Source organism: Pogoniulus pusillus, chromosome 11, assembly GCF_015220805.1.
Source record: "Pogoniulus pusillus isolate bPogPus1 chromosome 11, bPogPus1.pri, whole genome shotgun sequence".
Taxonomy (NCBI): Eukaryota; Metazoa; Chordata; class Aves; order Piciformes; family Lybiidae; genus Pogoniulus; species Pogoniulus pusillus.
The window spans coordinates 23,960,373-23,973,514 of record NC_087274.1 but is presented as its reverse complement, the minus strand read 5'-3'; the positions used below and the strand labels follow the sequence as shown (position 1 = coordinate 23,973,514).

General features: G+C 39.6%; 1 protein-coding gene across 1 annotated transcript in view; it reads left to right on the top strand.

Annotated features, from left to right (window-relative positions):
- JAKMIP1 (janus kinase and microtubule interacting protein 1) overlaps window positions 1-13,142 on the top strand; it is a 182,588-nt gene that overhangs the window by 49,407 nt on the left and 120,039 nt on the right. Inside the window, exons 4-8 of the mRNA XM_064151471.1 lie at window positions 1,390-1,884; window positions 7,842-8,051; window positions 9,202-9,321; window positions 11,164-11,310; window positions 11,831-11,971. Of these exons, the coding sequence (XP_064007541.1) occupies window positions 1,390-1,884; window positions 7,842-8,051; window positions 9,202-9,321; window positions 11,164-11,310; window positions 11,831-11,971 (1,113 nt within the window). The remainder of the gene's footprint in view (window positions 1-1,389; window positions 1,885-7,841; window positions 8,052-9,201; window positions 9,322-11,163; window positions 11,311-11,830; window positions 11,972-13,142) is intronic.

Below are 13,142 nucleotides of genomic sequence, written 5' to 3'. Positions count from 1 at the left end.
ACTCTAAGAATACTGTGACAGTGACTAACATCCTGCAGCTTGGTAGCCTCCTTTTACCATGAAACACTCTTTAGTACGTATCTTTGTGCTGCCACTCAAGCTTAAAGCACAAGTCTTTGAAATGTCTGCCTCTGATTTTGTTTCAGATGAGAAATACATGTATGGAGGCTGTGATAGGGGTAGAAGAATGATGTTACTGACACTATAAATGATGAATTGCATGTGTTTCTGGTATACAGTCACTGACAAGCAAGTCTCTCTCCTGTTATTCCCTCCTTTCTTTCCCCCCCTTTTTTCTCCCCCTCTTTCTTTTAAATGAATATCTAATCCCTCATGGAAAAAGTGTTACTTTCCATGCAGCCTACCAAGTGTCATTTTATAATGAGGTTTCATCACAGTGTGTATTACTCTAATAGGCTGTAAGACCTTTCTCCTACTGCCTTTCCAACCTTTTGAGTCACTGGCCTATATATTTTTGAAGTGCCTTTGGATTGTGAATAGTCTCAGGAGTCTGAGGCCCCTTGAGTAAACCTGATTTTTCAGGTTTACCCAAGATCTAATAAGGACTTCCCCATTTAAATAAATGAGAAATTAAAAAACAATGTATTCCCAGAACAAACACAACATGAAGCTGAGGGACTTGGCTTAGCACCAGACTTAGTAGAGTCAGATAATAGTTGGGCTTGATGATCTTGAAGGTCTTTTCCAACAAAACCATTCCATGATTCTGTGATTCTCTTTTCTGTTTCATTAATTTTCCATCTGCTTGTAGGGTGCAGTAGAGGAGTTATGGATGAGAGTAATCTGGGGTGGTTGGTGGAGAATATAAGGAAATAACTAGACTGGATGCTACTTGGTTTTATTTTATTCTCTGAATCTGTGAGGACTCCTTTGGAATAGTACATTTTAGTGGTGCACAGTGACAGGACAAGAGATAACAGGCACAAACGTGAACAAAAGAAGTTCCAAGTGAACATGAAGAAAAATTTCTCTACTTTGAGGGTGCTAGAGCACTGGCATGGGCTGCCCAGAGAAGAGGTAGAGTCTCCATCTCTACAGTCATTCAAAACCCACCTGGATGCTGTCTTGTGCAACCTGCTCTACGTGAACCTTCTCTGGCAGGGGAGTAGAACTAGAGGATCTCCAAAAGATTCTTCTTATCCTATCACTCTGTGATTCTGTGGTCCTCATAGCAGATTCCTGCACATACACATGGCCTTTTTCCAGTCCTTGTTCTCTACTTCTTTACTAGAGTTGGAGGCATCAGATATGCAGCCTTTAGTTTTGAATACTCATATAAATTCTCAGTAATGTTTTAGAATAAGCTCCCTTGGTGACTTTTAAAAGCATGGTGGCACTTGCTAATCAATTTTTACATTGACCTTCCAGGTGGGTAAACTGAGAGAGAAAATCCAAGAGGTTAAGCAAGAAAGAGAGCAGGAGCAGCACAAGCACACTGCCTATGTTTCTGAACTGAAAGCCAAGCTCCACGAGGAGAAAATGAAGGAACTTCAGAGTGTCAGAGAGCTACTGATCCGGCAGCATGAGCAGGAGGTATCGAGAATGGTGAAAATCAAAGACGGTGAAATTCAGCGCTTGCAGTCAACAGTCAACGTCCTGCGGGATGGGGCGGCTGACAAAGTGAAGACAGCGCTGCTGAGCGAATCAAAGGAGGAGGCTCGCAAGGCATTCGATAGCGAGCGGATGAAGTTGCAGCAGGAGATCTTGGAGCTAAAATCTGGCAAAAAGCAGCTTGAAGAAGCTTTGAACAACATTATGCAGGCAGATAAAATGAAAGCTGCAGACCTGCGTACGGCTTACCAGTCCCATCAGGATGAGACTAATAGAATCAAGCGGGAATGTGAGAGAGAGATCCGTAGGCTGGTAAGTTCATTGAGCGATGCAAGCTTACTTCAGTGTGTAGAAGGTATTGGTGTATTGCTGAATGTGCCCGTAAATACCAAACCAGCCTTTTGCAGTGACGTCTTTCATCAGTGCTGGTTGTTACCATAAGCTACTATTTCTGTTACTTTCTTCTCCTTACAGCAAAGATGAATGTTGGCTCTATGCAGCCACATGCAACCAAATCCAAAGTTTTGTATTTCCATAGAATATGAGTGAACCAAGCCCTTCCAGGATGAAATTTCCCAACAGATCTGATAAACAGGCTTTTCCTTTCCCACTTGTTCCACTATATTTTCTTGTCCTGCTGACAACAGTCAGGCATCGCTCGATCAGCAAAGTAAGAACACATTGGTGAGATGCAAAATTAACTTCTCAGAGACCTTTTACATTTCTATTGGAGAAACCAGTTGTCCTGAAACAAGGCATCTTTGCTCCTTCTGCATCAGTATCCAGGTCATTTGATTTTCAGTCTTATTGTCCCTTTTTTATTGTTTTTTATCTTTTTTGTTGCAGCAGAAAACTTAGGGAGTAGGACAGCAGGATTTCTTTCACGCTTCGTCAGACCCTAGGATGGAGTTTATGGCACAGCACAGATGGCAGACTGTGCTGTTTGTTTAAAATCAAAAATCAGGCAGTATTTTCTATCAGCAAGTGCCCCAAATATTTCGTATTATTCATCTTTGTAAAATGCAAAAGACCTAAAATGGTCTGTACATGGTAGGACAGAAAGTTCATCATCAAACAACACTTCCGTTTGGTACCATTTTATTTTCCACGTGTATATCTGACTGATAATCTTTCTAAACTAGCAGTAAAATGGCCTGGAAAATAAATTCTGAAGTTATAATAAGCACATACACAGGAGTTTTGATTCCCAAACAAAATCTTGACTTCAGAGACTTGAAAGCTGAGTTTTGAATCACCCAAGTGTGTGCAGTTGTGCATGGCTGGGCAGATCCTGCTGTAGCTTGCACCTTTCAGCCCCTCAACCCTGCGTGTATTTCACACACAGCTGCTGATATCAAATTGTGGGCTGCTTCTCTGGGTTTTGCCATCTGTTTGAGATGAGTTTCATCTGCATTCCAAGGCTGAGCTAGTTGCCTGCAAAGACCCTTTACCACCTCCAGCATTCTGGGACTGCAAATGATACTTTGCTTTCTGTCCTCTAAAGATTTATGCTTGTCCTCTCAGGAGCTGTCAGGGCACCATTCCACCCAGGACTTAGTTTGTTGGGTTTTTTGTTTGCCCTTTTTTTTGTGTCCTGAATTAAGTAGATCTAATGAAACCTTTTTATAGTGCAGGCTCAGCATTTTGCATTTAATCTTACTCTCTTCTAAGAACTCTTTTATGGTAGGTAGGTCACAAATCTGACTTTTATATCTCTTTGCAAAATATAGAACAGTATTAAAAACCCACAGAAGTTACATATGCTGTGGCACATGGACAAAAATCTCCTGAGGTGTGTGTTACTTAGAACTTCAAGATTTTCCATCTCTTTGACTTCTTGTTCATTATAACTCTGTCAATGAACACTTATAACAGGAGAAATTCAGTAGTAGAGGCTGTAGTCAGCTACAATAATGCAAGGTGCTTTTGAGAAAGAAGTGAGAAACCTCTTTCAGTATGTTCTGGAATTTTCTGCCCATGTGGTGTTTCTTGTATAATTTATCAAAACTTTTAATGTATTACTTAAGTCTGAAATCTACACACTTAAACCCCAAACCTATATGGGAAAAGGTTTTGGAAGAAAGTGTTTATTTGGTTTTAAAAAATGGAAATTTACAGTAAGTACCATCTGCCTGTGTCTGTAACCCTTCTTCACTGGAGGCATCTTTCTGTGGAATCATAGAATGGTTTAGGTTGAAAGAGACCTTACAGATCATCTACTCCAACCTCTCCACCATGGGCAGGGATGCTTCTCAACCAGACTTGGCTGCTCAAGGCCTGATTCAACCTGGTCTTGAAAGCCCCCGGGGAGAAGGCATCCACAATGTCCCTGGGCAATCTATTCCAGTCTCACCACTTTGATACTGAAGAACTTCTTCTAAGATCCAGTCTAAACCTACTCTGCCTTAGCTAAAAAAACATTCCCACTTGTACTATTGCTAGATACCTCCAACTCCAGGCTTCCTGTAGGATCCCTTCAGGTATTAGAAGGCAACTGTAAAGTCCTCATGGAGTCTTCTCTTCTGTAGGCTGAACAATCCCAGCTCCCTCAGCCTATCTTCATAGCAGAGGTACTCCAGCCCTTGGATCATTTCCGTGATCCTCCTCTGGGCTCACTCTAACAGTGCTGTCTCCTCCTTATGCTGGGCCACCAGAATTGGCTGAATGTTTATTTCAATGGGTGGCTCTGTGAGAGAATCCTCATACATGGTGTCGAGAATGCTATGCACAATGTTTTAATTCCTCCCTTCAGGTGCCTTTCAGCTTGGGAAGTTGTTGCTAGGTCTTAATTGTTCCTCTACAAATGTAAATGGTGTAAATTCCACATAGTTCTGTCTTTGATTGCTTAATTGAGTAGCAGCACTTGCTTTTCCTAGTAATTAACAGTATTCTGTCAAAATATCCTTATTTTCAGTGTCGAGCATTTAGCATAAAGATTAATTCAGTTTCTTCTGGAGAAGAGCACTGTAAATTTTGTAGCAGTTGGCTGGGAGATAACTTCGATAAGGATGGGTGAAGAGGAAGGTCTTACATTTGTCAGTGCAGCAGCTGGCTTTTTCCACTTTGAAAACCGAGTATGTCAGTGCCTTGATAGATCTAGCTTGTAATTCCCTGGGAATTTCTCTTTCAACTTTGTGAGAGGCTAAAGTTCCCCCAGGGGGCTCTGACTTTCTTTCACTGTAGCTATTGAAGTGTGGGATAATTTGCAGGGGAGATTTTTTGGCTTGGTTCTCTTTCATGTTTGATAAATATTGTTACAACATTTATTTCTGCTCATTTCTCTCGTCTGTTAGGAGGTGGTTAGATACCTGTTCTTAGGGATCTAGAATACTGACACAGGCTATAAATGTTTGCTCTTCATGGATGTAATGCAGGCAATTGCTGTGTTTGACACCTAACACTTGACAACCCTAAAACCCATTAGTTAAGAAATGATACTTTAGAAAGCTGTAATTTTAACCAAGAGTTCCAGAGGTATTTGTGCTATCCAAGGTGATTTCTCAGTAATTTCCCTCTGCAACTGCTTGTCTATGACCTTGTTTTCTTTAAAATCCTCTTTCACGGTGTATTTCTGCTACTTTTCCTGTTAAAACATACAATTACAAATGTGTTCTAACCTCTAACCTGAAAATATGTTGCTCCACTGCCTTCCTATCACAGACTTTTGGTGTCATGTTGTACCATGCTGAAGTGCATAATAAAAATGTGGCTATTCCAAAATAGTTTAAAATCCATTCCCATCAGAATGTAAAAGAGTTCACATGGCTCTGTTATATTGGGTAGCTACATACACTGGGCAAAATTGGTTTTAAACTGAGAAAGCAGCCTCCTGGAATGAATTTATGTGATATTAAATATGATTTAACTTAGAATCATTAAGAATGCGAAAGACCTTTCAGATCATTGAGTCCATCCATAACCCAGCTACTATGACCACTAATGTACATCCTGAAGCACCACATCTACATGCTTCTTGAACAGCTCCATCAGCTTCCTAGGCAGCTTATTCCAACTCCTCACCACTCTCACAGTAAAGAAGTTTTTTCCTAATGCCCTGTCTAAATCTCCCCTGGTATAACTGAAACCCATTTCCTCTCATCCTATCACTGATTACCTGGGAGAAGAGACCAACATAGCTGCACTATAACCTTCTTTCAGGTAGTTGTAGAGAGCAATAAGATCTCCCCATAGCCTTTCTCCTGACTAAACAAGCCCAGCTCCTCAGCCACACCTTGTATGACATGCTTTCCAAACCCCTCACCAGCCTCATTGCTCCTCTGCTTTGATCTATGGAATATTTGTGTGAAGGGTGGCACTGGTGTGATTTCACTGCTCACAGCTGTTTCCAAAGGTCCTTTCTGCTATGGTTCAGTAACTAGTAGTCCATATAAAGGTTAATCTCTTCTTCCTTCCAACTTAAAAAGCTGTGTCATTCCATTTACCATTCAAGTTGTGCAAATATGAAGTGTATAAAATCTGCTACTAATTGAGTAACTACAATCAAGGCTGCTTGTATAACCTCAGTTCTTCCTTGTTACATGCATGCCTTGCATGGACAAATTCCTGTCTCAATTACATAGATGTTCAGTGTGAACACCTGTGTAATTGAAAGTGAAGCTGCCCACAGTATTTAGTTACAGTGCATTTCTCCCTCCCAGAGGGGCCGTGATAAATCACTGTGCATGACAGATAGCATTTAGTAAACGAGGCAGCTGCTTAATTTTTGTCATTGCTTCATAGTCCCTCTGAAACTCTGCATGTTCTAAGTTCTTCCATTAATAAAATCTACATTCTTTTCCTGCAAGCCCTTTTAGCCATACCTAAAAGTCTCATATATCTGAGTTAACATACTGGAAAGCAATGTACTGGTTTACTGGATGAGAAATTGAGACCCAGCAACCTTCTCAAATCAGGAAAGAAATACCCATCAGAGCCAATCTTTGTAAGTTCCAGTTGGAACTTAGAAGGAGCCTAGGACAGCTTATTCACTTCAGTTCTGATCTTATTATCTTTGATCATGACTTGGTTAAGCAGTCCATCTCTTGCTGCTCAGGCTGTGTACACAAACTGGTGTCACATGCTTTGTAGGTTAGTGAAAGGAGTAAGGCAAAAATGCTGAAGAAGCAGATTGTATCTGATGGCATAATCTGATTGTGCATCACTTGGGTTTATCTAAAAGTTAATTCTAACATTGATTTCTTGTTTTTTCCCCTTGGGTGTAAATTCACATAAAGGACATCTATGGATGTTGGACTACAATGAACAACAAATGTACAATTTAACAATTTCTTGATTCTTATTTTTTTTTTATTCTTTCAAATAATATTTTGGAGATAAGACCATTATAATTCCATCAGTTTATGCTGTCCAGGAAAACGTTTAAACAAACTGAAGAAGGTACAGTGCAGTTCCAGGAAATGTGTTGTTAATGGTTAATATTCTGCTAAGAAATCAGTTTCTACAGTAACTGCTGCAGATTGTCACTTCCTCTAGCACTTGGAACACTACCAAAGTGAATTTAACACTGAGGCTGCAAGGAACAAACCCTATGAGAGCTGCAGTGGATCACTGCTAGTAATATGCTTTATTTGGTATGGGGATGTATGAACACAGATCAGTAGCCATAAAGGGTGGTTAAGAACTATTTCTTCCTACCCTTTATTCTGATATTCTGTGTGCATTTGCTTTTTTGCTATACAGAGACTAGTCCTCATTTCAATCTTGTAACACATGAATAGGTATGCTTGACATTTTAAGTTTACATTTGTGTGTATGTTACTGATGTTTAAATGTCTGTGAAGTGAATTCACCATGTGTCATTTTTCACTAATGAAGAGGGAGTCAACATGAGACACAATGTGTATGGCTCAAGCTGTAAAACAGGTGAGTTTTAAAGGGTGTATTTGTCTTGTACTCACCCTCTGGAGGGAGATTACTTTTATTTTAGCTTATGGAAGTGTGTGCCCTCAGATGAAGTGGATGATTTCAGTGTCTACATATTCTGTTACACCATATGTTTGCATCTGGTTTTGTTTGTCTTTTGAGTTGGGACTGCACTGAGAGATCATGATCAAGTGAAGGCTGAAACTCTTTAAGGGGAGGGGAAGAGGCTTTAGAGGAGATGTGTCTTCCTTTTTAGCACCCACAACTTCAGTGCTGGTATAATTCTGAGAGAAACAGAACTTTGTTTTTGCAGGTTTGTGGGTATGCATGCAGTGAGACACTTGGAGATGTTACAGAATCTTCTTTCTTGCTTTATTTCTTTGCAGATGGATGAGATAAAAGGTAAAGACAGGGTGATTCTGGCTCTGGAGAAGGACCTTGGTGTCCAGGCAGGCCACACACAGAAACTGCTCCTTCAGAAAGAAGCTTTGGATGAGCAGCTTGTCCAAGTGAAGGAGGCAGAACGATACCACAGTAGTCCTAAAAGAGAGCTTCCTGCAGGAGTGGGGGACATCACCGAGCTGATGGGAAGCCCGGTAAGAAAACTCTTTTCTTCAACCATTCAGCACAAGAGATAATTGCTGCCTGGGTGTTCACACTGGCTTGGTGGTTACTTTTAAAATACCACAAGGACTGATTCAAGGTAAATGGCTGTGTGCTGCACTATGCTGTTTGATGATTTAGAAGCACCTTGGATGTCTTGAATTTCAAATAATATTGGAAGATGTATAAATATAGAACTTCTATAATTTGCATTGTGAGCATCAGTTATGAACACCTTTATTTTAATTGCTATTAATTTCATAACTTTGGGAATCACAAATAGAAATACTTCTCCAAACTTGAACCATACAATTTTTATCTGTGGCCTGTGCTCTAGAAACACTTTGACTGATAGTAAGAATTCTATTGTGAAAGAATTAGTAATGCATGAAAGATTTTTTTTTTTTTAATCCAGTTGCCTTTTGTTTTTTTTTACATTGTAAATCTTTGCATACATTTCAAGAGTAGACACTTTCCATGTAATCACATTACGTCAGAGGTTGGAAGGGACTTCCAGAGGTGATCGAGTCCAACCCCCCTGCCAAAGCAGGATTACCTGGGGTAATCTGCACAGGAATGCTTCCAGGCGGGTTTTGAAATCCTTCAGAGAAGGAGACTCCACAGCCTCTCTGGGCAGCCTGTTCCAGTGCTCAGCATCCCCACTGTAAAGAAGTTTCTCCTTGTGTTGAAGTGAAACCTTCTATGTTCACGTTTGTAGCTGTTGCTCATTGTCCTATTACTGTGCACTACCAAAAAGAGATTGACCCCATCCACTTGACAGACACCCCTCAGGTGTTTATAGACATTCATCAGATCTTCTCAGTCTTCTCCAGACTAAACAGCCCCAAGTCTCTCAGTCTCTCTCCATAAGGGAGATACTCAAGAGCCCCAATCATCCTCATGGCTCTCCGTTGGACTCTTTACAGCAGGTCCCTGTCTCTCTTGAACTAGGAAGCCCCAAGTGCATTTCCACAGCATGTTATTGTTTAGTGCTTCATGTAATTCAAATGCAGTTCCCAGGCACTGATGTGTGAGACTTCTTAAATGTATACAATCCACTTGCTAGAAGATGATACTGAATTAAGGATAGTAAAATATTGATTTTAAAGTAATTTTCTCTATCTGTACTTTTTTGATGTGAAGGAGCAGCATTTGGATGAGCGAGATGTGCGAAGATTTCAGTTAAAAATTGCTGAGCTGAATGCTGTAATAAGGAAGCTGGAAGACAGAAACACTCTCTTAGCAGATGAAAGAAATGAACTGGTAAATTAATTAGTAATAACACAGATGGCGTACTGGGAGAGCATCTTTGTGGTAAAAGAATTAATGTTGGAAAGTCAGCGTCATAAATAATTTACCAATTAGTCCTGGTTGGGTTTGGTCAATTATATATGAATATAACCGAGACTGCTATAGAAATAATTCAGTTTGTGACCATAAAGACATGGAGGGAATCTCTTTTGTTCCAGAAATATAACAAACCTATCCATTTATTTTGAGGTCATCGTAATCCAATTGACTGGTAGCTTGCCTGTGGTAGTGTGTAGAATATGCAGAATCTATGCACTTAACTTGCTCTGCTAATCCTTTTTATCTTTGCCATTGGTTTTGTGATGTGCTTATGCTACCTAGGAGTTAATAAAGCTTTCTGGTGCTTATGCTGAAAAATTTGCCATTTCTCAAGGGAAATCTCTTAAGTAGGTGAAATTATCCTAGGAGAGTGATAGTAACTTACAAAAAGAAAGGATGTGACATGAATTTTAAGAATGAATTTTATTAGCCTACATTGCTACTTAGTTGGTTGTACTGAGGGTAATGGTGAAACTCCCATTGACTGCGATGGGAGGTGAGTTTTAACAGTAGGAATTTTTTACACATGTCCTCTTAGAACGCCCTGACTTTAGTGCCAGTAGAAAACACTTTTCATTCTAATTAGAGAGGATTTTTCTCTCGTGCTATCTAGGTATCTAATTCTAAAACAATTCTATTGTGTACACTGAGCATTGGGGCACTTGGGGTTTTTGTTTGGTTTTGTTTCTCCCTGCTTCTAGTGGCATACTTGCTTTTCTCAGCTCTCTACTCTCAAGAACATCATGCCTTTTTTTCAAGGCTGCGTTATTTAAAGACAATATAATTTAGCCTTCTAATCCTTTCTGTGGACACAAGTAATTCAAAACATCTCTGAACAATGCTGAAGTACCCAACTTCTGTGTCTCAGTGTTCTTCTAGATGGAGGGCACACGTGACTGAGTCAAGTGGTTCTTCCTGATGCTTGACTCGGAGGCATGAGAAATGTCTTGTGGAAAAGATATGGAGAAGGTTTAATCATATCATGAGACAACATTACATAAACCCAGTAAGGTTGATTAAGTACTTTGGAAAATAGTCTCCTGAGAATGAAACAGAAAGCTAAATACTCAGTGAAAATGTCTCAGGAGAAAGATTGTATATTTCTCTCTTTTTGGTTAAAACTCAGTAAATTTTAAAACCTTTGGACTGGAAAAGATAGATATTTTTCACAAACTAAATAGATCAGAGATTAATGAAATGAGGAGAATGAACTATTAAATACACACAAATGCAAGAAAGGGCAGTAATTTGCTTCTCATAATTGTCTAACATCATAAAACCACAGGAACAAAATTGAGCAGCTTGAAAATGTCAGCAGAATGCTGAGACTGAATCTGTGCCCTCTGGCTGACTTTCTCATTGCTCTAATTACACATTGGGTATAGGGGACTGTTTTAAAATGTCCTTACTAAGGAGTAGCTAAACTGGTGAAAACAACTACTCTAGAGACCTAGTTGGTCAGAAGAAGCTTGTATAGGGTAGTATCAGCATGAAAGCACTTTTATGGGTCATTGCAGTAATTTTTCAAGAGCAAAATGCAGACCAGATGTAGTGTATTTGTAGACTGTACAAAAAAGCTCCGTCTTGTTTGCACTTGTGTAGTTCTAAGTTCTGCAGTTGTCTATATCAGATGCCACTTAACTACAAGAACTAAGCTTACTGACTGAAGAAAGAAGGCAAGTGAAATCACTCTTATTTCTGCTCCCACAACTATAAACTGCAGCACAGCTGACTTTGCCCCTTTCCAATTTTCAGCTGAAAAGGTCACGGGAGACAGAAAGTCAGCTGAAACCTTTGGTAGAAAAAAATAAGAGGATGAGCAAAAAAAATGATGATATGTTGCAAAGTATCCAGAGAATGGAAGAGAAAATAAAAAATCTATCAAGGGACAATGCAGAATTGGTAAGTAATCATCTCTGAACCTACTGCACACCTGTTGAAGTGGAAGTGCTCCTGAGGCTTTTACTCTAACACAGACATTTCAGAGTCCTAGCAGTGGGACGGTAAAATTGTCAAATTCAACCAATGCAGCTGAATATTCATATTCTAAACTCAGAGGGGTGTGTGTTTTGTGTTGTATCAATTCACACTGATTAAAGGAAAGGATCACAGATAGAGAAAATGTGTGTGGAGGCTATAAAATTCTATGACTGAAAAAATCAGCTTTAATAAACACTCCTTTTTTGATCAGAAGTCAGAGCTGAATTTGAGTTCACCTGTCTGATAATTTTGTGAGATATTAACAGAGGCATATAGTATATGTAGTATTTTTGCTAAAAAGAGACCTTCTGTCATAGTAGGGCATGCACTGATGAGTCCAAAGAATTGTTGATTTCTAAGCACACTTCTGAATTTTTTAAATGTTATTTATTGATTTTTTTAAAAATAATTTTTTAAGTTACATCAATTTTGATTTTTGTAGAAAGAGAAGTTATCTGCACAACCAGTGCTGAAGAGGCATACCTCTTTGAATGATCTCAGCAGCACACGAGAGGAACAAGAGATTGAATTCCTTAGACTGCAAGTCAAAGAACAGCAGCATGTTATTGATGATCTCACAGTGGTAATGCTTATGACTGGTATACACACGTGCATGCACACACGTCTATAGGCAGGCTAAAGATGTGAGAGTAAACTTTCAACTCCAGGTGTAGCAGTGATACAGAAATAGTTCTTTGGCAATTGAAAGGTTCTTTTGTTTCTTGGGCAGTGAATGAATTTGTTTGGACTGTGTATGAATCTGTATTATTAAATATTTACCTATTATGAGCTGCTTGTGAAAAGAAGTGCATCAGTCCACCCACCTTACTTACAAAACTGGTTGTCAACAACGGAGGAACTTGAGGAAAGGAGACGTTCCAAAACTTAATGACTGAAACATGTTGGATGTAGACCCTGGTGCAAACCCAACCACTCCCCTGACCTTAGAAGTTCTCCTGAAAAAAAAGGAACATTCAGGATGGCATTAACTTTACCTAACTGAGCATCTCTAACTGAGCTGGTCACACTAGCTGTCTTTATAACAAATGGAGGCAAATATGCATGGCTCATCTAACCCAAGGTAGCAGCATTAGTTTAAGATCATAACTGCACAACTGCTGCCCTCTGACTGTGAAGACTACTTAAGATGATGCTCATAGATGTTTACTATGTTTGATCAGGACTCTTCTGAGTTGTTTTGGAGGTGTCTGGTGCTATTTAGTGCAACTTGTGATACACTCTTGTGGTGCTAGCAGAAATGAGATATCATGTCTGAGAGACAACTCCCCGTCCCCTCCAATTAAACAATTGGATCTGACCTTGGACATAAAAATAGAAGATCCAAAAAGATAAAACAAGAAGACGTGCTATTGCTCTGTCTGGAACATTGTCACTATTCTTGGCAGTTCCTCAGAGTTTTTGACCCAGAATCTCTCTTTGTAATCAGTGCCAAAGATTGATGTCTGTGTGCATTCTCCTGTGTCACAGCGTTACAAGCAGTAGGATGTTACTCACCCACTATGATGTAGGGTTTGAGTCACAGAGCAAGGCCGCCCGCTTCACCTTCCAAATACAACTGTACAGGCAGTTGTATGACATGATATTAAATTCTCATTATATGGCACATATTTCAGTGTCAAGTGGATATAAAAGGGCTCTCGTTTTACTGTCTCAGCCAGTAATGTGAGGAAATACATTGTATCCTGACTTTGGTCAAATAATACTCATTTGTGTTTAGTGTGAAAGTAAAATAA